Raw genomic sequence first — 26,049 nt, forward strand, 5'->3', positions numbered from 1 at the left:
AAGAGATCATGGCAGTTAGACCTTCTGGCATTGGAGATTTTGTACATTCAAGCGTGCGCTGATGCTTTAATGCAAGAAGGAGCTGGGCTTATTCTAGGAGCTAGAAGAAAATGGAAAGGAAGCCCAGTGAGACCTTCATGAACATCAGACAGAGATGGGGTTGTGAGGTAGGGTTAGAGAGTTAGACAGGGCCGTGCTGTACAGGATCCTGTAGATCAGGGAAAAGAGTTTGGCTTCTGTTATGAGTGGAAACCAAAGGTATTTAATGTTTTTAATCAGGAGAATGACAAGTGAAGTGATCATTGATGAGTTTCTAAAAGATCATTCCGGCCTCTGCATAGTGAGGAGGTTGGAGGCAAGCAAGAATAAAACCAGAGAGGTGGTGGACCCCAGAAATAGTGTGTTAGCAGTAAAAGTGATAAGAAATGGATGCATTTAAAATAAACATTGCATGTAAATCAACAGGACTTACTGATGAATTGAATATGGGATGATGAAAAATGAGAAGTCAAGGTCAATGGCTAGAATATTGATTTGAGTAAGAGAATATTTGGTAGTGCCATTTATCGTTTAGTAGCTACATGCTTTAGCTTAAAAGCCCAAATCATTTCCATATGAGAGTTTTTGCTTTGGATCTTACAGCCTGCCTCATTCTAATAAATGTCTTTGGCTTTTACTCTCACACCTCATAATATCTTAACTGGCTAATTTTACACTTTAAAGTGTTTTGCCCATTTTGTTTCATTTTTACAATGTTTCCAAGGCTCTCTTTATCTTAACTTTTAAGTTTTCTGTGACTCTGGTTATAATACATTATTCACTAACATCTTTTTCCTAGTTTTTATTTGCTTAGTTTTATCTAGTTTTCATTGATTATATTAAATTTCTTTTCATTCTTGGAATAAAAACTTTTTAACATTTTAGTTTTTGCTTCTTTAAGTATATTTTAATTTCTCTTCATTTTTTCATCTTTTTAGTATTTAGTATGTTAATTTTTATCTATGACTGTGTTTTACCTCAGTAAGTGGCTAGCAAGATAAATAGTCATTGCATGGGTAGGTTTTCTATTAGACCATCTTCTAAACAAGAGGACTGTATATTTACTTTCTGGATGGTCCCAATACAGACCTGCCTATGTCTTTTAACAAACAACCTGTAATTTGCTCCTGTGTTTCATGAGAAGTGAAATAGGAGATGCACAGGTCAGAAGTTCTTTATAGCACAAGTTTGCCTTTACAAGTGGCACAAGCAAAATCCTGGAAGTGTCTATGAGGCACAAGATCTATGACCAGATTTAAAATCTGTGTTCTTAACATATCTTCCATCAGTGTGCATTTGACAAATTTAATATATTACTATCATAGTTTGTGATTATAATAATAGTAAAGATAATTTATTAAGCATTTACTATGTTCTATATTGGACTGTGGTTTGACATTATTAGTATCAGGCTTATTCTCATAGTATCCCTAAGAGGTAGATATAATTTTAAATATTCTTATAAATAAATAAAGTGAAATTGAATGAAGAAAAGCATGATCCTTAAAGCTAGGTAGACCTAGATGTGAATTCTGACCCTGCCAACTGTTAGTTGTGTGATTTTGAACAATATTCCTGTAACACTTGTACTTTTATATTTTTGTGTTTGTTTCCCTATTTTTAAGACTTAAAATTTTAAAAGACAACTTGCAGGGATGCAGTGAAGATTAAATAAATAATGCTTGAAGAGCATCTTATTAAATTATTAGAGCTTTCTCTTTAGAGTCTGTTACTTTGTTATTGCGCAACCTTCCTTCTCCTGCACCTCTTATGACATCTTCCTGGCATTGTCCTATCCATGGAAATATCAAAGGTCCTCAAAAGATCAATCACAGCAACCTTGTATCTTTCAGAAAATCTCAAGCTTGCCTTCTTTGGAGGCCACAGAGGCCAAGGCAAAGATTATGAAGGAATACCAGGCTTTGTTCTCAATCCAGATTTAGAGACCTGGGTTTATTAATCCTCCATGGATAATTAACTCCTTGATTTGCCTCTCCAAACCAGACACAGTTCTGGCAGGTAGAATCCCTGGAGAAATAGAGAAAAAGAGTCTAGAATTATGTACAGGGAATCTTTCTAGACAAGGTTATTATTGTCACCCTGTTTTACTTCTTTTCATAAACATTGTAGCTAATATAAATTTTTAAATTTTGGGTATAAGAGTTCATGCTGTCCTCCAACTCTCTCTACTGTCATCCTCATCCTATCTTTATCTACTTGTATTTAAATCTGTATGTATGCATATATCTACACATAGATCTATATGTATTAGTCCATTAGGGCTGCTCTAAAAAATGCCATAAACTGGTTGGCTTACAAACAACAGAAATTCATTTCTGCCAATTGTGAGACTGGGGAGTCCAAGATCAATGTACCAGAAGACTTGGTGTCTAGTGAGAGCCCAATTCCTGGTTCATAGATGGCCATCTTTTTCCTGTGTCATCACATGGTAGAAGGGACAAAGCAGCTCTCTGGGTCCTCTTTTATAAGGGCATTAATCCTATTCCTCAGGGCTCTGCCTTCATAACCTAATCACCCCCCAAATACTCCACCTCCTATAGTGTCACATTAAGGGTTAGGATTTGAACATATGAATTTTGCTGTAGACATTCAGTCTACAGCAATACATTTCTCTCTATATATTTTCTATGTATCTATGTATCTATGTGCCTATATATCATCCATATGAATCATAAGCTAGTGATTCAAACAAGTTATGCATTTATTTGTCTTTCAAATAAATCTGGGTTGGGAGAATGCAGGGGTATACATTTCTCTGCTTCAGGAGTGACTCTTCTATATTGTTGTACCTCCCTTTAGGTTGAACCCTCACTTCATGGTTAAAAATAGTTCAACTCCATCACATATTTTCTGGAAGGGAAAAAGAGGAAGTGAGCAGCTTGCTTTTAAGAGTATCATGCCTGTAATCCCAGCACTTTGGGGCCAAGGTGGGTGGATCACCTGAGGTCAGGACTTCGAGACCAGCTTGGCTAACATGGTGAAACCCTGCCTCTACTAAAAATACAAAAACTTAGCCAGATGTGGTGGTGAGTGCCTGTAATACCAGCTACTCGGGAGGCTGAGGCAGGAGAATTGCTTGAACCTGGGAGGCAGAGGTTGCAGTGAGCCGAGATCGCACCATTGCACTCCAGCCTGGGTAACAAGAGAGAAACTCCATCTCAAAAAAAAAAAAAAAAAAAAAAAAAGAGTGTGGCCTGGAAGTTGTATGCATTACTTTTGCTGACATCTTACTTGCGAGGACTTTATCACATGGCTATACCTAACCAAATGGGAGGCTGAGAAATATCGCCTTTCGCTAAATGCTATGCCCAAATGAATTTTAGAGGATTCTCTAACTAAAAGAAAGAATGAAGAATGGATGGGGGTGGGTGGGGATGGAGGTAATTACTATTCTCTCTTAATTATTAATAGCAGGAGGATAGTTCCAATAAGAGATCACTTATTTAAAAAAGTGATTTTTTAAGAGATCACGTAAAAAGTGATCACTTATTTAAAAAAGATTTAAAAAAGAAAGGAGTTGACAGTGTGATTTTTTAAAAAAGCTCTTTGAAATAGGCTAAAAATTAGACTAGTATTACTTCCATTAGTCTTTTAAAAACAAGTTACTAAGGTGCTATGTGTGCCAGGCACTATGCTAAATACTCAACATACATTATCTCATTTATTTCTTACACTGCTACATGATAGAAATATTTTTCTCTTTGAAAAGTGAGGTTTTGAGGGGTTAAATGTCTTTCACAAGCTCACACAGCTAATAAGTGGAGGAGACAGGATTTCATGTGGCTGAGCCCACAATGTTAAACCTGAATGTTGCAGCCTCCCAACACATCCTCTTACCTATCACTTTTCTTCCCTTCAGTACTACAGGAAGATTCTCATCAGCCTTATTCTCTTGTTTTGAAAACACATAATAAATAGACTCAAGCAGGGATCGACCACAAAAGAGTGAAATCATTTAATTTATTGTCGATCGTGCTGGTTAATTTCTGTTTTCCCTTCCAGGTCCGTTTTCTCCCTTTCCCTGGCCTACCTGGAGTCTCATGAAGGAGAACTTTATAGACTGAATCACACAAGGGCCTTTGCCCTTTGACTTCTAGTTGGATTTGGTCAGAGGGAAGCTGGAGCAGGATAGAGAGGTTGGGGGTATTGCCTCTGCTCCCTTCCTCCTGAGGCATAGTTTTGGCAGTTGTTGAGTACCTCTTAGTCCTCTTCCCAGAGCTACAGGTCTTGTTTGGTTCTGTAATACCGTACCTTCCCCATGACCCTTAGACCTAGGGGTGGTAAGAGCTTCTCATTGTTGACAGCTCCTGGGTGCTTCATCAAGCTTCTTTATTTAACCTTGTTCACACTTCTATTGTGGGGCTCTTCGTTAAACAATTTTTAATAAAATTCTTTGGGTATGCCATCTGTTTTCTGCTAGTATCCTAAAAGATAAACCGGGTTATCATCATGAGTTTAAAATGAACAATTATTGAGCAACATATGACTTGTTAGTGTTGTAGTGCCTTATAAAAATGGGATGCCTGTTTCATTTCTTGCCCATAAGCTTCAGCACATTGTAGGGAGGTCTTTCTTGATGACAGCTGGGGATGATGTCTTTGATTCCTTGGTCATTTTACTAAGATAGTAGCATGAATAATAAAGGAATTTCTACTGAATGGATAAGCTGCAATGATGGATCTTCAGTAACCTGCTCATGCCTAAATATCCTTGGATCCCATCTGGAGTGAGAGCCCATTCAAGTTGGAACTCCCTCCTGTGAATGGAATTTTAATTGACACTTTGATCAACTAATTATATTTCTCAATTATTCTCACTATGTGAATCTTCTTCAAATATTTTTCCTGCTGAGTGATTAAATATCCATTTCATCCCAGAAAAAAAAATTGACTCAATTTTCCTTAGCAATTTGTTCACTAACTGTCCTCAGTCTTCTGACTCTTTAGAGAGCCTAGCTAGCATGCGGCTCTTTAGCGTGAGAGATTTAGCTAGGCTGAAGAACACTTTATGTATTCTACAGTTTAGCTGTGGAATTTTATGACTGGAACATCCTCAAATTTCATGCTACCTTTTCATTTTAACAAGCCATAAAATTAGGTCTTTCTTCTCAATATCTTGTATAAGAAATAATCATATATTAAGCCCAACTACTCCATTCCCCTTGTTTTTTTCTATTACATTCTTTTTTACTTTATTATGACATTATCCAAAGACAATGTAAGACTTTTGTCAAACTCCATTAATCTTTCATTATTTGTTGACTCTGGACAGGAATTGTTTGTGTGCTTGACAATGATTCTTAGTTGCTCTTTGGGAATTTATTACTACTACTTCTAACTAACAACTACTAATTATTGAGTTCATATTATGTGTCATGCAACGTTCTAAACTCTTATATATTACCTCATGTAATCCTTACAACAACCCTATAAACATTATTATACCCATTTTACAAATGAGGAAATTGAGTCTTTAATAGTTGAAGTTATTTGTCCAAGTTAATGTGTAAACTGATGAGCTAAGATTTAATCCTGGATTTTATTATTATTTCTTTTTTTAAAAAAACCTTGGTGAGCTTAATCACTGCGTTCTAAAAATCAGTTTATCAATTGAACAAGCAAAAATCAAATAATCCCGTTAAAAATGTGCGAAAGACATGAACACACACTTCTCAAAAGAAGACATACAAACAGCCAACAAACATGAAAAAATACTCAACATCACTAATTATCAGAGCACAATGAGATAACATCTCACAGTCAGAATGGCTGTTATAAGTAAAAAAAAAAAAAAACAGATGCTAGTGAGGCTGCAGAGAAAAGGGAATGCTTGTATTACCATTGATGGGAAAGTAAATTATTTCAGCCAGTTTGGAGAGTTCTCAAAGAATTTAAAACAGATCTTCCATTTGGCCCAGTATTCCTATTATTGGGTATGTAGCAAAATAAAAATAAATCATTCTACCAAAAAGACACATGCACTTGTATGTTCATTACAGCACTATTCACAATAGCAAAAACATGAAATCAACATAGATGTCCATCAGCAGCCATGAAAAAGCATAACTCAGCTCTAAAGAAGAAAATCATGTCCCTTCTTAGCAACATAGATGCTGCTGGGGGCCATTATCATAAGTGAATTAATGCAGGAACAGAAAATCAAATATTGCATGTTCTCATTTATAAGGGGGAGCTAAACTTTGGGTACTCATGGACATAAAGATGGCAACAATAGACAACTGGAGCCTATTAGAGTGGGGAGGGATGGAGGGGAGCAAGGGTTGAAAAACTATTGGTTGTCATGCTCTCTACCTGGGTCGTGTGATCAATTATACCCCAAACTTCAGCATCATGCATTATACCCAGGTAACAAACCTGCACATGTACCCCTGAATCGAAAATACAAGTTTAAATTACAAAAAAAGTAAAAAATAAAAATGAAAATCAGTTTATGCAAAGAGAATCTGGGGAAGCAGACAACAATCTTAATCTTTTAAATAGAACAGTCTTCTGGTTTTATCTAGCTCAACTCCCAACACTACCTGTTTTCTAGCCTAGGACTTGATATTACTTTTATATAATTTGATATTAATTCCGAAGGAATGGGAGAGACGGCTTTCTGCCATAGAGAAGCAAATAATACATCCTTGCGATCATCTAGTTTGATAATATGGCTTTATTATAAAAAATCAGGATTGGCCTCTATGGGAAATTGTTCTTTACAATTATGCTGAAAGAAGTGGCTCAGCACTAATTATATAAAACTAAAATCACTGTCTTTCGCAGGCATTTTCTGACACGCAAAGGTCTGTATTACATAATTGCAAAAAAAAAAAAAAGTCAACTAGTTTAGCTAATTTTGCAGTTAATTCTTCCTGCCAGGGATACAGAGAAACCACGCTCTTTAGGATGAGATTATCCACAGGAGCCTTTACTGCATTTTTAAAGACACTGGTGGGATATTGTTACACCTGCCTTGAACATTTTCCAGGCCTAAGTGTTTGGCACAGAACTCCAGGGACTCAATGGGGTCTGGTCATGCACTGGAAAAGATCCAGAGCTGATTTCCGAAATAAATTCTTTTTTGGTGGGGCTCAGGTGGCCCATCTCCAAACAGAGTTGATGAAACCTCCCATTTTTGATGGGCATGGTAGTCACAGCAACAAACATTTACGGAGCACATCTTTTGGCAGGCATCATGCTAGGTGCGGGTCAAACTCCTTCAATGCCAGCCCTGCCATCTGCTCTCCTGATTACATAGCAGAAGGATCCTTTATCAGCCAGTACTAAAGAGTCTTATGCTCCTGGTCCTCATCAGAGAGTGCAGCCTCCAGTGGTTTGCTCTTCAGTTCCCATTAAATGCCCAGCTGAGAGAAGCGATAGAAGTCATTTATATAGTATTCATCCTTCTCACTCCTCTATGTATCTGGCCTTTTACTGTCACATCACATCAGCTTGGTCCCTACCACTTTACAAAGGTGCATTTTGATGTGCCTTGGCTTGTTTTTCTATTTGAAATCATCAATCACTAAAAGAAACACCCACTTGGAATTGAATGCTGTGTTTACTCCAAAAACTCTGAATAAGTTAATACAGCAAATACTTATTGATTGATTATCTATGGTGCACTACACAAAATGCTGTGTGCCCGAAGAAGTCATAGCCCCTGAAATCACCACTGGACTTGCTGTGCAGTGGAGCAAAATGTGATCTGAGAGCACAAAGAAGGAATTGACTGATTTTGTCTGGGAAAATAAAGAAAGCTTTATTGAGCAGGTGACATTTAAATTGGGTTTGAAAGGATGCATAGGAGTTTCCCAAGAGGTGGTGGCAGAAAGATAGAAGAAATATCAGGAAAAAAATGGAGCATGTGTAAAGGCATAAAATCTCATGCAAGGACCTAGGACGTCCAGGAGAAGGAGAGAAATTCAGGGTATGAGAAGCTTATTATATCAAAAGACAGGGCTAAGAATATTGGTGCAATCAAATAGTGAAGACACTTGTAGGCCATGCTAAAAAGAGTTTGGGTTTTACCCTAATCACTAGAAGATACTCTAACAAGTAGTATGAGGTAAACAATAATATTTATTTATCTTTACAGAAGATAAATAAATGGCAGGGAAGCAGTTAAGTGAGAGGGAAAAGGAGCCTGGTTTAAGTTAGAAGAAGGGATAAAAACTGGTAGTGGTTGTATGTAGGAGCCATTTCTGTAATAACATTTATTTGAAAACAATATTTTTATGGTTACCAAAAAAGCAAGAATACTATTTATTATGTCAACCAGTCCATCCAAAGTTTTATGCAAGATATTGTTATATTGTTTAGACTACTGTGCTTAGAAAACTGTTTCATCTAAAAAGCTAACTCAGAATCAAATTTAAGGCTCACCCATAGCTACCATTTTGAGATTTATTTAGAGTATTTCCTATAAATTTCCATTAAATTTCTATTTTATTATACTATGGTATAGATCTTTTATTGCAAGCTACTTTCTTAGTAAGATGAGGTGGTTTATGACTAAATATAAATTAAAATAAAATAAAACTATATATTATATATGTATATATGTGCATTCACATATAAATATATGTGTATATATACATTAAAATTTATATTTCTTTTTGGTTAATGTGAACTTTATTTTTAGTCCTTCTGGGCTCCTCAGAAATGTTTAAGTTAATAGTTTCAAATGTTGATGTCCCATGTGGAATTCCAGAGCCTGGATATCCGTACACAGATAGCTAAAATCTGTGTGGCTTTAAAAATTTTGAGAAAAACTACTTAAATGTTTGATTGTTTTCTTTTTTGATAATAGTGTTTAGAAACTCTTGACTTAGCAATTCTTCCCTAAGACCTAACAGAGTATGCTAAATACAAGCTGATTTATATCACTTTATTGTTTTCTTTAGCTTATTGTGTAAAATAGATTGCTTATGCCATGGCATGCTGTCTCACCTATGTTCCTTCCAGGGCATCAACCCAAACTGCTATGCAGAGACTCTGCTAGGATGTTTTATTGAACATAGCTTTTCTTCTGATCTTGAATGGAGGGAAATGGTGACTACGAAAGGACATGTACATATAATAATATTTGGTAGCATTATTGTCCCTATTAGTTGCCCTCCCTCATTCTCTCTGTGTGCTTGGTCAACTGCTATTCTTGCTAAAGATAAAAACTTAATGATTGTTTTGTGGAGACAGCCTTCTCCTTTAACGAAAAATTTTTAACCAAAAATTTTATTAAATTTGCCTTGCTATTTGTGTTCTTAGCATCTTGTAGCATGCCCCTTTTGTACTATTTTCAACAATTATAAATAAGTTTACATTTATTTGTGTAATCTTTTGTGTAAAGTCTGTGTCCCCCAAAAGTACATTTCCTCAGTAATGGGAAACAGTTGTGTGTTTGTGTGTGTGTGTGTGTGTGTGTGCATGTGTGGCTTTTTTGCTTATTGTGTAGCTTTAACACAGCACAGTGCCTAATTCCTAATGGAGACTCAAAATAATGTTGAATGAATGGATAAATGCATGAATGAGTACGGTAGCACACTTACACATTCATAGGTCATGTGGTAAGTGTTTTTCTGGCAATCTTAGTTGGCAGAGGCCTGATTTCTTTTCCTACCTTTTTTTATTCCTCGAAATGTGTGTTTCTTCCTTGGTGATTCATAGATAAGGAAAAATTAAATAGATTATCTTATCTTTGTCTGTGAAGTTTGTTACATAAATGTAAAGCCAAGTGTCTTGTTCACATGTTACAGCTCACTGCTCTGAATTTTAAGTTGTAAAGTGTTTGAGCAAGGTAGTTTTTTCATGTATTGAAGGGTAATGAGATAGGTTCTTTCCTGGCATATGCAATTATTCTAAATAACTGAATAAGATGCAATGCTGAGATTTATAAAAACAGAACTTGGACATTTCATAGCTTCTCTGGCATGTTCATTCTGGGCGTGGAGTCACTGCAGTGAAAGCCTTCAATTCACTTGAGCTTCTTGGGCACCTAGTCAACAGTGAGTTCAAACCACAGTCTCTCATATACCCCAGACTAGGAGTTCTCTGTACCATTTTTCAATAATACAATTGTGCTGTATCAGTGAGCAGGCAGCTTGCAGGGTGCAATGGAAAGAGTATAGGTTTTGGAGTCAGCTCAACCTGAATTCAAGATCAACCCAAGCCTTGTACTGATTAACAGAAAGACTCTGGGCATGCTCTTTATTCTCTTTAAACTTTAGTTTTTTTATTTAAAAAACTGAGATAGTTCCTTTCTTAAAAAATGCTTACTTCGCACCAATGCTTAGAAGAGTTCATGTTTGTAAAGCACTTAACACATTACTATTATCATTATTTTCAGGATTATATTAATTTTAAGAAAAAATCGATTCTGAACCAATTAAAAATATGGAAGAAATATTTCCATAGCTGTCGTGGAGGTCTTGATAAACTATGCCAAGTAATAGAGTAAATAATTAGAATTGAATGGTGGAGTGTATGTAAAAACAAACTTATGTCTGACATTCTTAGCCAAATACCAACTAGGAAAAGATAATTTCCTAAGAATGTCAATGTGTAAGGAAATACACTCTCTTTTGTGGACACAGAGGTTTCTTTATAGATCAAGTAATAATTAGAATGTCTTTGATAAGAAAAAGTGTGGCAATGAGACCTTTGGAATATGCAAATGCAGGGAAAGCAGGGCAGATTGAGATTTACCCTGATAAATGCTCCAAACCTCAGCATGGGAGTGATCTGTAATATTTCCCTGAAATGTGCCAAGTAGGCTAAAATCTCTATTCTGCTATTGCTGCTGCTGCACTTAGGATGAGAGAAGGCGATCATTTGATTTCCTTGTCCCCTGTAGGATCTTGCTGTTAGGCTTGGTAATGACAGGGTCAAGTGGAGGGCAGAGACATGGGACCCAGTAGGGAACAGGAGGCTTTGACTACTGTCAATGCTCAGCATGTGGCACGGGGACCAAAGGCCTGGTTCCAAGGGAAAGACCTGAGGGCAGGGCAGGTAGGGTTGTGGAGGCTGTGTTGAGTAGCAGTGGCTGGGTGAGGAAAGTAGGTATTCAGCTGCCTGTCCTCTGTTATGGAGCAGCTTTTTTCCAACCTTAAGCACTCATTACACCGCCTGTATACTAGACACCCAGGTGTCTTGAAAATCAGTGACCTTTAAGTACTTTGCCTTTAAGTACTTTGCCTTTAAGTACTTTGCTTAACGTAAGCAAAGCCTGCATTTCTACTGCAATGTGGAATCTTCTCCCGTGGTAGTAATGCTGCAAGAGTTATTTGTATTTAAGAATATTGAGACAGGTCCTTTCTTGGCATATGCGATGTACTCTAAACAACTGACTAAGACACAATGCTATCATAAGAAAAGAGCCAGGTAGGAGATGTGTGATAGCTTTTCTGGTACATTCATTTTGTTTGGAGTCATTGTGGGGAATTTTCTTTCATTTGAGAAAAATGGGGGCATATATTCTCTTTACTGCTTTAGTTCATGTATCAAATTCCCCAGAGTTCTTTCCCATTTTAACTTAGCTATCTCTTAAAAGAAATAGAATATAGCAAAAGTAAAATGTTACCAGTTATTACTACATTTAGGCTTTAATGTGTTGTCATGGTGCTTTCACTACCTTTGTTCTTACTTTAGAGGTTTCACGTCTGTATTCCTGGCCCAACTACCAACAAATAAAGAGATATAACTTGCCTCAGAGAGCAATATATATTCTCTGTAGCCCTGTGCGTTCATTCATGCTGCTTTTGAATGTATCAGTTTGACATTTTTTTATGGTGATTATGATGACATAGGTTATACAAGATAGACTGAAATAAAATGGAACCAAGAAGTAAATACTCCTATACTATAGGACTGTTTAACCTATTTTAGAAACCTCATCCAGTCTTTGAGGTCCAGATCAAACGCCACCAACCTCAGAAAGCCTTCTCTACTCTCATAAAGTACAGTTTTCCTCCTCTTGTGATTTCCTAGCCTATCTTTGTTTATTCATTATTCATTTGGCACTTATTTTTCATTCTACCCTGTGGGTTAGTTTTTTGTGCATTTACAAAAAAATACACTTTTACATAAATGTATATAGTAACCTCCATAAGAACTAGAACGTTTTTATTTTTTAAATGAGTCCTGCTTGGCACCCTGCTTAGCACAAGTAGGAATAAAAAATGTTTAGTGTGGGATTATATTTCTCCCTGTCTTGTTCACAGATCAAAAATTGATCCAATACCTATTCTGAGCCAGCAACTGTGCTGAACGCCTAGGACACAGTGACAACAAGGCAGACATGGTCTCCATCTTTGATTAAAAATAATTACTCCAGTTTTTCCTTCTTCCTTCTCTATGGTTTTATGTTGGGAAGTAGAGTGGTAGAATGGGAAGCAGCTGGACAGGAGAGAAAAATGGAGTAGTTCAAAGAAACACACATTGTCCCCTTTCTCACTTTCATAGTAATGTTTTAGAAGTTAAAAGCATCAGCTCTGGAGTGCATGCCCTACCTGTGTTTAAATTTTCTCTCTGTGTGGCCTTGGAATTGTTATTTAATCTCACTGAGGCTCAATATCTGCAAATAATAGAGTCTGCTACGGCAAAGGAGATGATATTTATGCCAAACTCAAAATATCTGCTTAAGTAGTGTTGGTAGTCATTATCATTATTGTTGCTGTTAGCTGCTGCTATCTTTACATGCATGGCTGTTAAGGAGGGCCATGTCTAGTACTGCTTGGAGTAAGGTAGAGATAACCGAGGGTGGGAATTTGCTCCAAGGATTCCTTTCCCAGATGGTAGACTGGCTCCAGGCTCCCTAAACAATCCTGAAGAGTATGCTGGCCCTTTCTGTATTTGGACTTAAACCTAACTGTTGTGGGTTTCCTGGAGCTTGCCTCCTGCTGGCAGCCCTCCTCTTACCTGAGGTAAGACTTACTAGATGGAAGAGTATGTGGCAGTAAGGAAAAATGTCTTCTCCTCTTTGGCATCCTAGTTGTACATTTACTCAGCTCCAAAGGGAAGAACTGTGCTCAGTATTTTGTGGGTTAAGCTTTCCTTGTTAGAACTTTATTTTCTCAAATACTAACAAAAATGGATTTTTCTCCCTACTCTCTCTCGTTAATAGGGTGCTGAGAAAATTTTGTCAATGAATGAATCAGGAGAACTGCAAGACATCCTAACCAAAATTGAGGTAAATGTGCTTTCAGCAACTTAGTTTTAGTAATCAAAATGTTAAACACATTCTGATTATAATTGAGTTTTCCTAATTGAATTCTCTCTCCCCATGTTCTTACAAATATGCAATAGGATACATGTGGCAGTTTTAATTTGATATCTTCTGTTATTAGGTTTGTTGCAGCTAGAGTGACTTTAATGTTAACTTCTAATGATCTCATACTATTAGGTGAGTGTTATGGTCAGCTTTATTTGATCCCAACTCTCTGTAATACAGACGTTGATGAGGTGTTTCAAGTCAGGAAATGGTCTTGATGCACATTAAAATTTTTCATTGAAACAACTTTATTTTTCCCATGGATCTTCCTACATATAGAAGAGCTTACTACATCATTTATAAAGATTAAAGAAAAACTTGTGTCTCCAAAAAGCACATTTTAATTTGTATTCCTGTGCTTATACATATAACATCAGAGAAATACTTATTCAAATACTTATAAAATTAACATGCAACCGGAAAGCCCTTATTACCTCACTGCTAAATTATTTTATCAGATTGTTTCTCCCTATTTGTAAGAAGATTCTATATTTCATTGTCCTGAATGGGACACTTTGAGAGTGAAAAGTATGCGTTAGTAATTGTTCTGGGACAGCAAATGTGAAACAGGACTTTCCAGGAGAAATAGGTCATATGGTTATCCAGTATCTATACGTCACTACTGGTTATTATTGCTCTAGTCTTTGCTAACCTAATTTCTGATTCTCTACCATTCCTTCCACTCTAGATAAAAGAAAGGACTATGTGGCTTCTCATGCTTTCTTACTACTATCCCTTTGTGCAAGTTGTTCTGTCTGCCTAGAGTGATATTGTTCCAATTCCTCATTTCCCTCCACCATTTTCAAGGCCCATCTTCAGTATCAGTTCTTCCAATAGTCATTTCTGATCTCCCCTGCCTTTGAATTCCTATAACCCTCTTTTTAGGGGCCTTATAACAGTCTTTTTTGTATTACCTTTCTTTTAGTATTTGACTCATGTCCCAAATGAACTAGATGCTCCTTGATTGAACGATTCATGTTTTATTCATATTGTGACCTTTCACAGAAGGAAAACAATGGATTCATTCATTCAACAAACATTTATTAAGTATCTACTGTTTACAGGTACTTTGCTAAGGGAGACAACAATGTCCTCTCAATGTACTGCAGACCTATAACAATAACTCAAAATCGTTTTTTATCAGTTTTTGTCGTAATACAAACAATAGAGTATGTTTAGACATTGTGGTTCAATGAGGATGATGGCCAGAAATATAGTGCTTATACAGGAGGAGAATGCTTGGGCTTTAGCAAAATAATTTACTATGGTCTGATTCTAAATTCAAAAGCCATGCGATACATACAGAGAGTAAATTTGTTTTTGTAAAATGTTTTAAATTTCCTTTTTTCCATAATTTATAATTTCTGAAGTATTATGACTTGGAAATCAGAAGATTTTTAGCTCCTTCCTCAGCTCTGCTTCTGGCTGTGTGACTTTGGGCATAACCTTTCACCTGCCAGTATCTTGATTTCTTTATCTATTAAATTGGGGTGTGTACTTGCTCCTCTTAAAAATCCTCTTAGCTAAAAAAGCTGTATGAATGGATCTATTTATTTCTTTCTGTTCTCATATACTACCCCAATCCTGTGAAGTCATTCACTTACATTATTATATATCTTTTTATTTAAACAATTTGGTTTATGTGTATTATTCTCTGTACACACTTTAAACTCATTTAAATTGTATTAGGCAGTATCATTGATCTATTTACTTCTTGTTGCATCAATATCATACTATTTTAATTCTATGGTTTAAGAGCATCTTTTAGGATCTTACAGGATGAATATCCTTAATTGCTTTTCTTTGTACAGATTGATGACTGATTTAGCTATTCTGAACTTTTATTCCATTGAGTCTGTAATTCTTCAATTCTACAACCTGATCAACAGTACCATGGTAGATAATCTCTCTCTCTCCATCAGCTCAAAAACTTTGGAAAAGAAGATGTTTTTCTCTTCATTAAGTCTGTCTCCATTCTACAGATGACATAAATAAGGCACAAATATTTTAAGTTATTTTTAATGTTCAGAATAATGGTATGACATTGGCTTTCTACTGTTATAGGAACTCTGCGGTGCCATCACTATGTTCGGCTGCTTTGGGATATAGTAAAACTGGTGGAGAATTTGTAGTCAATCAAGAAAACCCAGAACTCTGCCTGAGAGGTAGCTGGAGTTTAAGAGGAAGTAGAGAGACCAGGTGAAATGAAGCACTGGGAGAGCCATGCAAAGAGGATAAGGGATACAAAATACAGATCCAAACCGATCCCACTTTTCTGGTTGGCTTTTGACAGTAGAGTAGGAGTTCAATTTTCATGATGCAGGAAACATTTCAGTCCTTACTATATAGCAAGACATATTCCCGGCATTTTATATGTATTAAATTATTGAAAGCTCACAACTCTGCTAAATGAGTTCTCTTATTATCCCCATTTTACTGGCAAGGGAATGGAGAAAGACAAAATCACTTGCTCAAGAGTGTTTAGGTAGTCAGTATTTGATTTATGATTCTAATCAGTCTGACTCCAAACCCATGATGTTAATTAACTATGAACCTATGCTGCCATGACTCTCAAATTAAGTGGCATGTAGGTATCTAGGAAATCTGGCTATACTGTGGCAGGACACAAAACCTGGGTTAGTAGTTTCCTAGGAGGTAAGCTAGTAAAGATGTTAGGTCCAGGGAATAGGCTGGGTTTTGACACAGGGCTCTAACACTAGACATATCCTGGCAAGTTCTAGTTTGCTGTTACTTGGGTTGCTACATGGTAGTTTATGACCGCTCCTGGTCCTCATAATTCAGGTTCCAGTTTCTAGCAGTTATTTCAAGTGATGCTGAAGAGAGAGGCTTAGCAGCTGTGGTTGGGCCATCAGAAATGGAGTCAGAAAATCATTCCAAATATTTTGTGCACCAAGAATCTTATCATATATCCCACCCAACTGAAAATTGCTGGGGAAGCTGAGTCGATCTGATTTGTTGATGAAGATTATTAGTGGCCTCAAACGTGAGGAGCTGGCCAAAGGCAGCAGAAGCTAGTCACACATGTGATAGCTTCTATGGAGATCTGGTCTCAGTAGAGTTGGTTGTACCAGTGGGGACTGTGTTCCTGAAATTACAGTTTGCAGGTAATCCTCCCACTAAGATGTGAGCTCCATGTGAACACAGATGTTCATTTCTTTTTATTATTTACTTCTAGTGCCTAGAATAGGGATTGGGATATCCCAGGCACACATAAATATTTTCTGAGGGAATAAATAAATGACTTCTCTTTCATCCAAAGAGGAGGAGGCAAAGCATTCAAGAGATGAAAAGAAAGAGAAAATTATTATTTTATATAAAAGAATGTGTGGCTGAAAGGATGAATGAAACCACCATCTTTTTGGTAAATGATATTTATTTATGTTAATAAATAGGCTAAAAATGAGAAGCAACGAAGTGTCTAAGGAGTCCTCACAAAACAATAACCAAGATGGATAGCTAATTCTGCTGGTGTCCATGCAGGGAGAGCCAGGGGAGTGCTGAGATATATTACCATACCACTGGTTCTGGCAGACACTGAATTAAAGATCTCAGATGGCAGAGAAGCTCCAAGTAAGCTTTGCCTTGTTATTTTTTTGAAGATATGAGTAAATAGTTTTGTTGCCATTTGTACTGAGATTGCCAACATAGTGTCCATTTTCTGTCTTTTTTTTTTTTTTTTGGTAAAGCTTATAAAAATTACTTAATCTGATTCTCTCCTGAGGGCTGGTAACCACTTATTTGTTCATGAAGAACCGAGCAAAGATTCCCAGCTACACACTTAGTATGTCAAAAATGGCACAGACTGTCTGTGCAAGGCATTGGAGCTGTCAGAGGCTGTCCTGAGGTTCCCTGGAGAAGTATAGCTCTGTATGACGGTCCTTCCTAGGGGAAAGGGGGTGGCCATAGCCTGTTCTGAGGCTACAGCCATAGATACCACCTATAGATTCACCTGGGGAATCAGGCCATGTCATCTGCTTCTCTCTGAAATAAAAACATCTATTTAAGTAGGTTTATGGCAGTTCATCCCATCTGGTTTAAGAATCAGGCTCCTATATCCAGGCTTATACATTTAGAATTATGAGCTACAAATTTCCCTTGTCTGCATTTTGTTCAGTGGCTTCTTTCTCAACTCTGCAAATTAAGGATGCCGGAAACACTGATGATCAGAAAAGATTCTATTTATTTTTTTAGCAGCTTGGTCAGGCAGAGGGGTGTTTAGTAGGCATTTAAGAGTTTGCTGAATTAAATTTTTGAATCTAGTTTAAAACAAAATACATAGACCAAGATGAATCATCCAGAGATGATTATAATGCCAAGCGTGTACTCTGACAATTTGTTTTATGGGTAATACTGCTTCATAGACAATCTGGATAATGAGGTGTATTGTCATAGAGGCTCAGATAAGTTGCTTCCTCTTTGATAGGATACTTAACGGACTTTCAAGCTCTATTGGAATAGGATTTGATGATCTGAGGTTAAAAATAATAAGAGCTTCATTTCCTGATCTCAAAGAAGACATGAAGACTCTTGATCTTAGCATCCTGTTTCTATATTGCATAACTGGGGGTAAACTTACATCTTGAAATTTGAGTTTCAAATTTCCTTTGCTACAAAGGAAGTCTATTTCACAATCATTCATAAACTCTGCCATTATCTTTGTCGTTTGTCGCTTTTGTCCTTTGTTAGAGACACAATACATTTTGTGTGCTTTGGTTGAGATGACTGCAATATGGAGCAGACCTATCCAAGACTCAGGGGTGAGGCTGAGATGTACTACTAGGAAAGCAGAGAAGTGTCTGGTTCACTGCTATATTCCCATTGCCTTACACAGTGCCTGGCTAGTGAATACTCAATATATATTTGTGCAATGGAATGAATAAATAAAAGGTCTCACTCACTGAGTATCTATCTTTTAAAACTCACTCACAGGAATAAATGAACAGAAAGAGGTAAAGTGGAGGGTGATTTCTCATTCTTTTTCTCTTGAGCTCCACCCCAAAGTGACTTGTCTCAAACCAAACCACTATTCAGAGGAGAGGAGACACAGTCTGTAGATTCAGTACTCTGTGTGCTATTCTCAACCAGGTCTGCCTGGATTCTTAATTGCTTGCAGGTCAACGTTTCCGCAGCAGTCAATCTCTTCATTGAAAGTGGAAGTCAGGGCCGGGCGCGGTGGCTCACGCCTGTAATCCCAGCACTTTGGGAGGCCAAGGCGGGCGGATCACCAGGGCAAGAGATCGAGACCATCCTGGCTAACACGGTGAAACCCCGTCTCTACTAAAAATACAAAAAATTAGCCGGGCAGGGTGGTGGGCGCCTGTAGTCCCAGCTACTCGGGAGGCTGAGGCAGGAGAATGGCGTGAACCAGGGAGGCGGAGCTTGCAGTGAGCCGAGATCGTGCCACTGCACTCCAGCCTGGGAAACAGAGCGAAACTGCGTCTCAAAAAAAAAAAAGTGGAAGTCAGTATTTTTACTAATAGTTACTAATAGTAATGAAGCCTGTTTTGTTACTAGTTAGTAATGTTACTAATAATTAGTAATATTATTAGTAAAGTAGAAGTCTGTTTCATCAACTTCAGTTATTCTTTCTTCCTCCAACTCCAAACTTTGTCCATGTTCTTTGGGAAATTCCTAGCTCTTTTTCTATCTTGATCTGTGGGCAAAACTGTCTACAGAAGGGTTAGACTTCAGAGCAACACTAATATAAGAGCATCTAATATAACCCAACTGGGTTTTCTTTGTACAGAACCCTCTAAATTAGGACCAGACTTCCAGTATAACAAATTGCTCTTTGAAAGACATGGCTAGGCATGACTAAATTATTTATTCTTATTAGAATAACAAATAGCATAAATTGTGCTGGAAGATGTAGCAAGAATGAGATTCCTGGGTGTTGAGGGGGCACTGGGGAGCTTTAGTGGGTTGCCTCAAGCAAGAATGAGATTCCTGGGTGCTGAGGGGTCACTGGGGAGCTTTAGTGGGTTGCCTCAAGACCCACCCACCTCACCACCCCTTTGGCTTTAGTCATAGCGTTTATCCTTTCAACTGCTTTACATTTGGGGATCTCATGTTTAGATAATTTGGGAAAAAATGGATGCAAATAAACATTGAAAACTACTATCATAGAGGGAAGACAATGGATTTTGCTCATAAAGAGACCTCTTCAATATTCCACTTTCTAGTTATAACTTGATAATTACTTTTTAAAAACCAACTTAGAGGCTGTGTTTCCTCATTTGTAAAATGGTGGTGTCTATCACATCAGGTTGGTGTGAGAAGGGGGCAAAGACTCCACACAAGATATAAGCCATCCCTTTCCTCTCCTACGTTTATGGCTGAAATAGCTAATTTTTCCTGAGAATGGAAGTAGCCTGAGAATCTTTCTAGCACTATTCTCCAAGACAACAGAAATAGCACATGAATTGAAACACATTTACTCTCCCTTTCTTACAGTGGCAAAACCTTAAACCAGAAGGCGAAGTATGGAACAAGTGTTTAAATTGAATGACTCTTAGAAGTGTAGAAAATGGTTGTGTCATGTGACCACAAGCAGTTTAGCTTAAGGTAGCAGTTAATAAAAATCCTTTCAATAGGAATTTATTAATAAAATAATGGCTAATAATAACTAACTGTATTGAGTGCCTACTATGTGTCAGGCAATGTTCTATTCACCTCCCATGAATTAGTTCGTTGAATCCTCTCAACAATCCTTTGAATGAAAGAGAGATCTAATCACAGAATTGCACAGACTCTGAGGATCCTATTTTAGAATGGCCTTGTTGTATTTGTGATTATTTTTAGAAATAAAAATGTAGCTTTGGTATATATATATTAAGTTTATTTTAGGAAATTTGTTCTGACAAGGGGATAAATTATGAAGGAACAGTAGACTCTTGGTATTAGTGAATTTAACGTTTGATATTTTAGCCTTTGAAAGTAATATTTGTAAGTCATGTTGTAGGCCCATTATGTAAAATAATTTTTAATTGTGTTGAGTTACTATTTTGAATTTTGTGTGCTCAGAGCCTGGTGTCTGAAGTGCCACACATAGACAATGAGCTCAGAAAGCTGCATAGCACTAACATTTCATTCCAGCTTTGTTGTTCTTTGCTTGTAGTCCCAAATATATTTCATGAGAAAACCATATGGCTATTCAAGAATATGGTCATTCACAAGTGTCTTGGGTCAAAGCAGGAGTTGATATTCACCTAGTGTGCACTGGTACAGCAGTTGTGGTTACTGAAAATATTGAAATATGTTTGTACTCATTAAGATATTGAAATAATTGGTCCAGGTATGGTGGCTTATGCCTGTAATCCCAGCACTTTGGGAGGCTGAGGTGGGTGGATCACTTGAGTTAGGAGTTTGTGACCAGCCTGACCAACATGGTGAAACCCCATCTCCACTAAAAATACAAAAATTAGCCAGGCGTGGTGACATGCACCTGTAATCCCAGCTTCTTGGGAGGCTGAGGCAGGAGAATCACTTGAACCTGGGAGGAGGAGGTTGCAGTGAGCTGCTGAGGTCGCACCACTGCACTCCAGCCTGGGCAACAGAGTGAGACTCCATCTCAAAAAAAAAAAAAGAGATATTGAAATAATTTATACGGTTGGTAAATAGACATTGCCCAAGATGGATTAATATCTCTTTTCTTCTATGTCAACTCTAACCTATAAATTTTGCCAGATAAAATGCAGGATGCCCACTTACATTTAAATATCAGATAAATTATAAATAATTTTTAGCTTAAGTATATCTCATACAATATTTAGTACATACTTAAACAAAAATTATTTGTGGTCTATCTGAAATTCAAATTTAACTGAGCGTCCTGTATTTTTATTTGCAAAATCTGACAACTCTACTTTACTAGGAACTCAGATCTATTTACAATCTAGCAGTAATGAGTAAAGGGCTGGACTCAGGGTCCCTGCAGGTCCTTACTGTAGGACCTTGGCCAGCCCAGCATTTATTCTGACTTGATGCACTTGTTGTACAAGTCATTAAATATTTTTAGCATAATCTCCTGTCATAGCAATAGCGAATGACAAGGATCTATCTACATTATATTCTTTCTAGTATTTGATAAGAACTCCAGTACTTAGGAATTTTCTCATATTTAGCTTTTAAAGTACACTATTTTTCCATCATTGGGTTTGTTTTTACTCAAAGTTTTTCTTTTTTCTATTTTAATATTACACAAAATTTAAGTGCAGTGCATCCTTTTTTTAAGTCAATTCTTGCACAAAGAAATGACAAAAATCCATCAACAAAGTGACCAAATTGCTGTACATATTCAATCTATCTTTTTGGAAGAGCTTTAAATCTCTACAGTCTTGACAAAATTAATTGTTTGTTTTATTCAGATTGACAACAACTACTTTCTGTGATTCAGTGCCATTAGAAATGAGATATTATATGAGTTTAGCCATCTTGATATAATAGTCAAGTCAAACTATAATTGCAAGTGAATCCTGCTATATACAGAAAATGCCCATTTATATTGTCTTAAAATATCAATATTAGATTGATGTTTTGTAAGTATCAATTAGATCCTAATGTTTGAATACCAAAGTACATCCCACAGGTTACTAATTATGAGAGAATTATATTATTGACTCGATAAAAATTCTCATAATTATATGTGCTGAAGCAATCATGGGTTAAACTCAGTTTATCAGGTTTCTTTTAGGTTGAATATTTTTGAGGCTTTAATATGTGCAATTATAAATCTTTGGAGAAAAGCTATATGTATGTGTCAATATGTTAAGCATGTTTGTCTGAGTATGTGTTTGTGTGTGTGTGTATCCACATTTCCTGAGCTTATTTTATCAATTATTCCCTTCACAAAGCCAGGGTTTCAAACACTGCTGCAAATTCCTTTATTGCAAGTCGGAAGCTTAGTATCGATTTACTTATTTTCTCTTTGTATTCATTCTGTAATGGCACCTAATCTCCCCTAAACTGATGGTTGCCACTAGAGGACACCAGTAAAGGTGATATGCTCAGAAAAGCAAACAGAAATGCATGTAAATGATTTTAAAAGTATTACTCTCAACACACTATCGGGCTATTTTCATTCTATTATCGGAGATACTTTACCTTTGCTTGAGATAGAAAGGTTGATAGCTACTGTGGGAAGCTAAATAGACTTACAGAAATGTCTCTAAATTTCTGTGTTTGTTTTCTTAAAGATAAAATGAGGATAATGATGCTCGAATTAAGTCTTTACTGAAAAAGGTGTTTGTATGTGTACTTGTTAGGGTGGGTGAAGATTCTATACAAAAATGCATTTCAAAGTGCTTTGAAAAAAGAAGTATTATTCTAAATGTACAATATAATTAGTAATCTTCAGTTTCTAGTGGCTCCTGCACACTTCAGCTTTTAGCTTTCTGATTTTCCAGACTTGCTATTAATATGCTATTCTATAAACAAAGACATGAAACTGTTAAATGATACTAATGGGAAAGTTAAAGTATTTTCCCTTAATACAAAAAGCCAGCTTCTGAATTATTTGGTTTGTAGACAGATGTTTTCATATGATGGATTTCTTGAAGTTACGTGCCCTTCAACCTAAAATTTACCCACTTTACAAACCAAGCCTGTGGTATAGATGGCCATTGGCTGGGGAATGAAGGAGAATTTCAACTAATTACTTTCCTGGGTGTAATGTGTATTAATGGTAGGTGAATTCAAGTGTATAGCCATATTATGCCAATATTGTTTTATGACCACTCACAGTTCATAAAGACCGGGAGGCTGATTGAGTTGTTCATGCTAACACATCCTCTGTTTTCTCTTGTTCCCCTGCCACCTTATACAGAGAGTACAGCATCCACATGAGTGTCCCTCTTGTGGAGGCTTTGGCTTTCTTCCATGCTCCGTGTGCCATGGGAGCAAGATGTCCGGGTTTCGAAACTGCTTCACAGACTCTTTCAAAGCCCTGAAGTGTACGGCTTGCAATGAAAATGGTCTTCAGCGTTGTAAGAACTGTGCTGGTTAATTGGAGCTTCTACCCAGGAAAAGCCTCATTTTATTAATCAAAGGAAATACTTTGGTTTATATATATATTTTTAAATGGTTATGTTTATGGATTAATCAATAAACTTTATTATAATTGTCTTTGTGGTAAATTTTTGCTGCAATCATTTTCATTGATGTATTAAATAAATATTTATTTAACAACTACTATGTGCCAAGCCCTGTGCTAGACCCTGGTTTCTAATTGGAATTAATGGAGTACCCCAAACCATTCCAAGATATCTAAAGTCTGATTCCCTAAATGTGTTTGCTCGTCTAAAGAAAATAACAAAATCTAGATAATGGTGCCTATTGCAACCTCACCCTATTGACGAGGATGAGTTAATGCAACTACCTAGAAGCAGAACATATTCCTAGGCATTCTACAAGGAAGAAGAGAGCTCTGGATAGTGGAAAAAGTATGATCACCTTTATACTTAGGCAGTAATTTTTTTTAAGCTGTAGAATAGTTTCTTTTTTTTTAAGCTGCAGAATAGTCTCAAAGCTGATGATCTTAATGATAAACCATAATGTTATCAGGTGGATTTCTTGGTGTTGATACAAAAGCTACCAGAAGACTTATCTGGACATTTATTTATTTATTTATTTATTTTATCTTTGGGGGTACATGTGAAGGTTTGTTACATAGAATTGCTTTTGCCATTGTCACTTGAAAGCCATTCAAAAAGGTGGCTCTTTATTGTCCTCTTAGCGGGACACCAGAGCACTCTACCGTTTGAACACATTCTAGGTAAGAATGTGCAAAAAAAGAAAATTTGCTGTAATTATTGGCTGATGACTACCTATATACATGTCTGTACTCGGATGGATTTGCTTAACAATGATTTTTAGAAATTGCCTTCACAGTATTTGTGATAAGGTAATCAAAATATTTTGCTCCTTGGTTTTCTGAAAAGCAACAAATATTTACAGAGTACTTTTTAATTAGCTAGGCCCAGTGTAAGGGATGGTTTCTGCTTTCATGGAGCTTACACTTTAAGAAGTAAGGAGTATTCAACAAATAAATATGAGCCGATGAGTCCTATAATACTACAAAAGGGCCAGGCGCAGTGGCTCACCCCTGTAATCGCAGCACTTTGGGAGGCAGAGGCGGGTAGATCATAAGGTCAGGATATCAAGACCATCCTGGCTAACACGGTGAAACCCCATCTCTACTAAAAATACAAAAAATTAGCCGGGCGTGGTGGCAGTGCCTGTAGTCTCAGCTACTCGGGAGGCTAAGGCAGGAGAATTGGTTGAACCTGGGAAGCAGAGGCTGCAGTGAGTCAAGATCGCACCACTGCACTCCAGCCTGGGTGACAGAGCAAGACTCTGTCTCAAAAACAAAACAAAAACCACACAAAAAAACTACAAAAGGAGTACAATGTGCTATGGGAAAGTATCACAGGAGGACCAACCTACATGAGGTAGAAAATGATTAGAAAGACTTTGCCGAGCAACTGATATTTTAACTGAGACATGAGGGAAATTGGAAACTAGTTAGTCAACAAGCAAGAGGATAGTGCTTCAGGTAGAGAAATAGCATATGTGGTGACCCAAGGTCAGAGGAAAGGTGTGTAGTTGAAGAACTGTAACAAATCCAATGTAGGAGTGGGTGTCTCATAATAGTGGAGCAGTTTATAGCAGAATAAGCCTCCTGCTAATAACGCATATACACTGAACAAAATAATAAAAAACAAACACAATTGTTGAAGTACTAGAAAACAACCCCAAACGAAAAGAAACAGGAGAGGATTCATTCACTGAAAGATTGGAAACACAACGAACCTCACATTTATCCAGCATTTCCTCTGCAGGTACTTTCCAGTTTTCATAGAATATGCCTCATAAAGAAACTGTAGTCTTACTGGGTGAAAAAGATAGAGGTTGGAATCTGGAGCTGCCAGAGTGTCTGGAAGTGAGGGGAAATTTCCAAGAAATGAGGGGACCAAACATAAGGGGGCCCCAACATCTGCTCATTAATTTCACCCAAATCCTGGGCTGATTCTTAACCTACACAGGCAGAGGAAAGTTATAGCCAAGGGACCAGAAAGTTGAGCAGAGAGATCAGCTGCTGCCGGTAGAATTCCTGTAACCAAACCTCCATGGTTTTATGGTATCTTTTAGTATTTGACTAAATGCTAGAGCAAAACTCAACATGCAAATTCGGTATAGAAAGGAACTCTTTGAATATGAAATGCTAGAGTTAATATCATACATAATGGTAAAATATTGGATGCCTTCTCCCCAAGATCAGAAACAGTGAATGAATATTCATTTTCATCACATCTATTCAATATTGTGATGGAGGTCCTAGCTAGACAAATAAAGCAAGGAAAAAAGTCATAAAAATTGGAAAAAATAAAGCTCACTATTTGTATACAATGTAATTGGGATGTAGAAAATCTAAAAAAATTTATAAGCAACTGAACTAAAAACTGAAATTAGCAAAATTATTGGATTCAAGGACATTATATGAAATTTGAAATGCAATATATAAGAAACACACAATTAAATATAAAATTTCCAATTTAATATCCAATTGGATGTTGAATGCCCAATTTAAAGCACTATCAGAAAACAAAATACATGGAATACATTTTTCCAAAGGTGGGTAAGACTTCAACATCAAAAACTAAAATGCAGATTTTGCTGAGAAATTATAGGAGACCCTAATAC

General features: G+C 36.8%; 1 protein-coding gene across 1 annotated transcript in view; it reads left to right on the plus strand.

Annotated features, from left to right (window-relative positions):
* Positions 1-23,467, plus strand: part of GRXCR1 (glutaredoxin and cysteine rich domain containing 1) — a 138,021-nt gene extending 114,554 nt beyond the window's left edge. Inside the window, exons 3-4 of the mRNA XM_517170.5 lie at positions 13,183-13,248; positions 23,174-23,467. Of these exons, the coding sequence (XP_517170.2) occupies positions 13,183-13,248; positions 23,174-23,353 (246 nt within the window). The 3' untranslated portion in view covers positions 23,354-23,467. The remainder of the gene's footprint in view (positions 1-13,182; positions 13,249-23,173) is intronic.
* Positions 23,468-26,049: the final 2,582 nt, after the last annotated feature.

This window comes from Pan troglodytes, chromosome 3 (genome assembly GCF_028858775.2).
Source record: "Pan troglodytes isolate AG18354 chromosome 3, NHGRI_mPanTro3-v2.0_pri, whole genome shotgun sequence".
NCBI lineage: Eukaryota > Metazoa > Chordata > Mammalia > Primates > Hominidae > Pan > Pan troglodytes.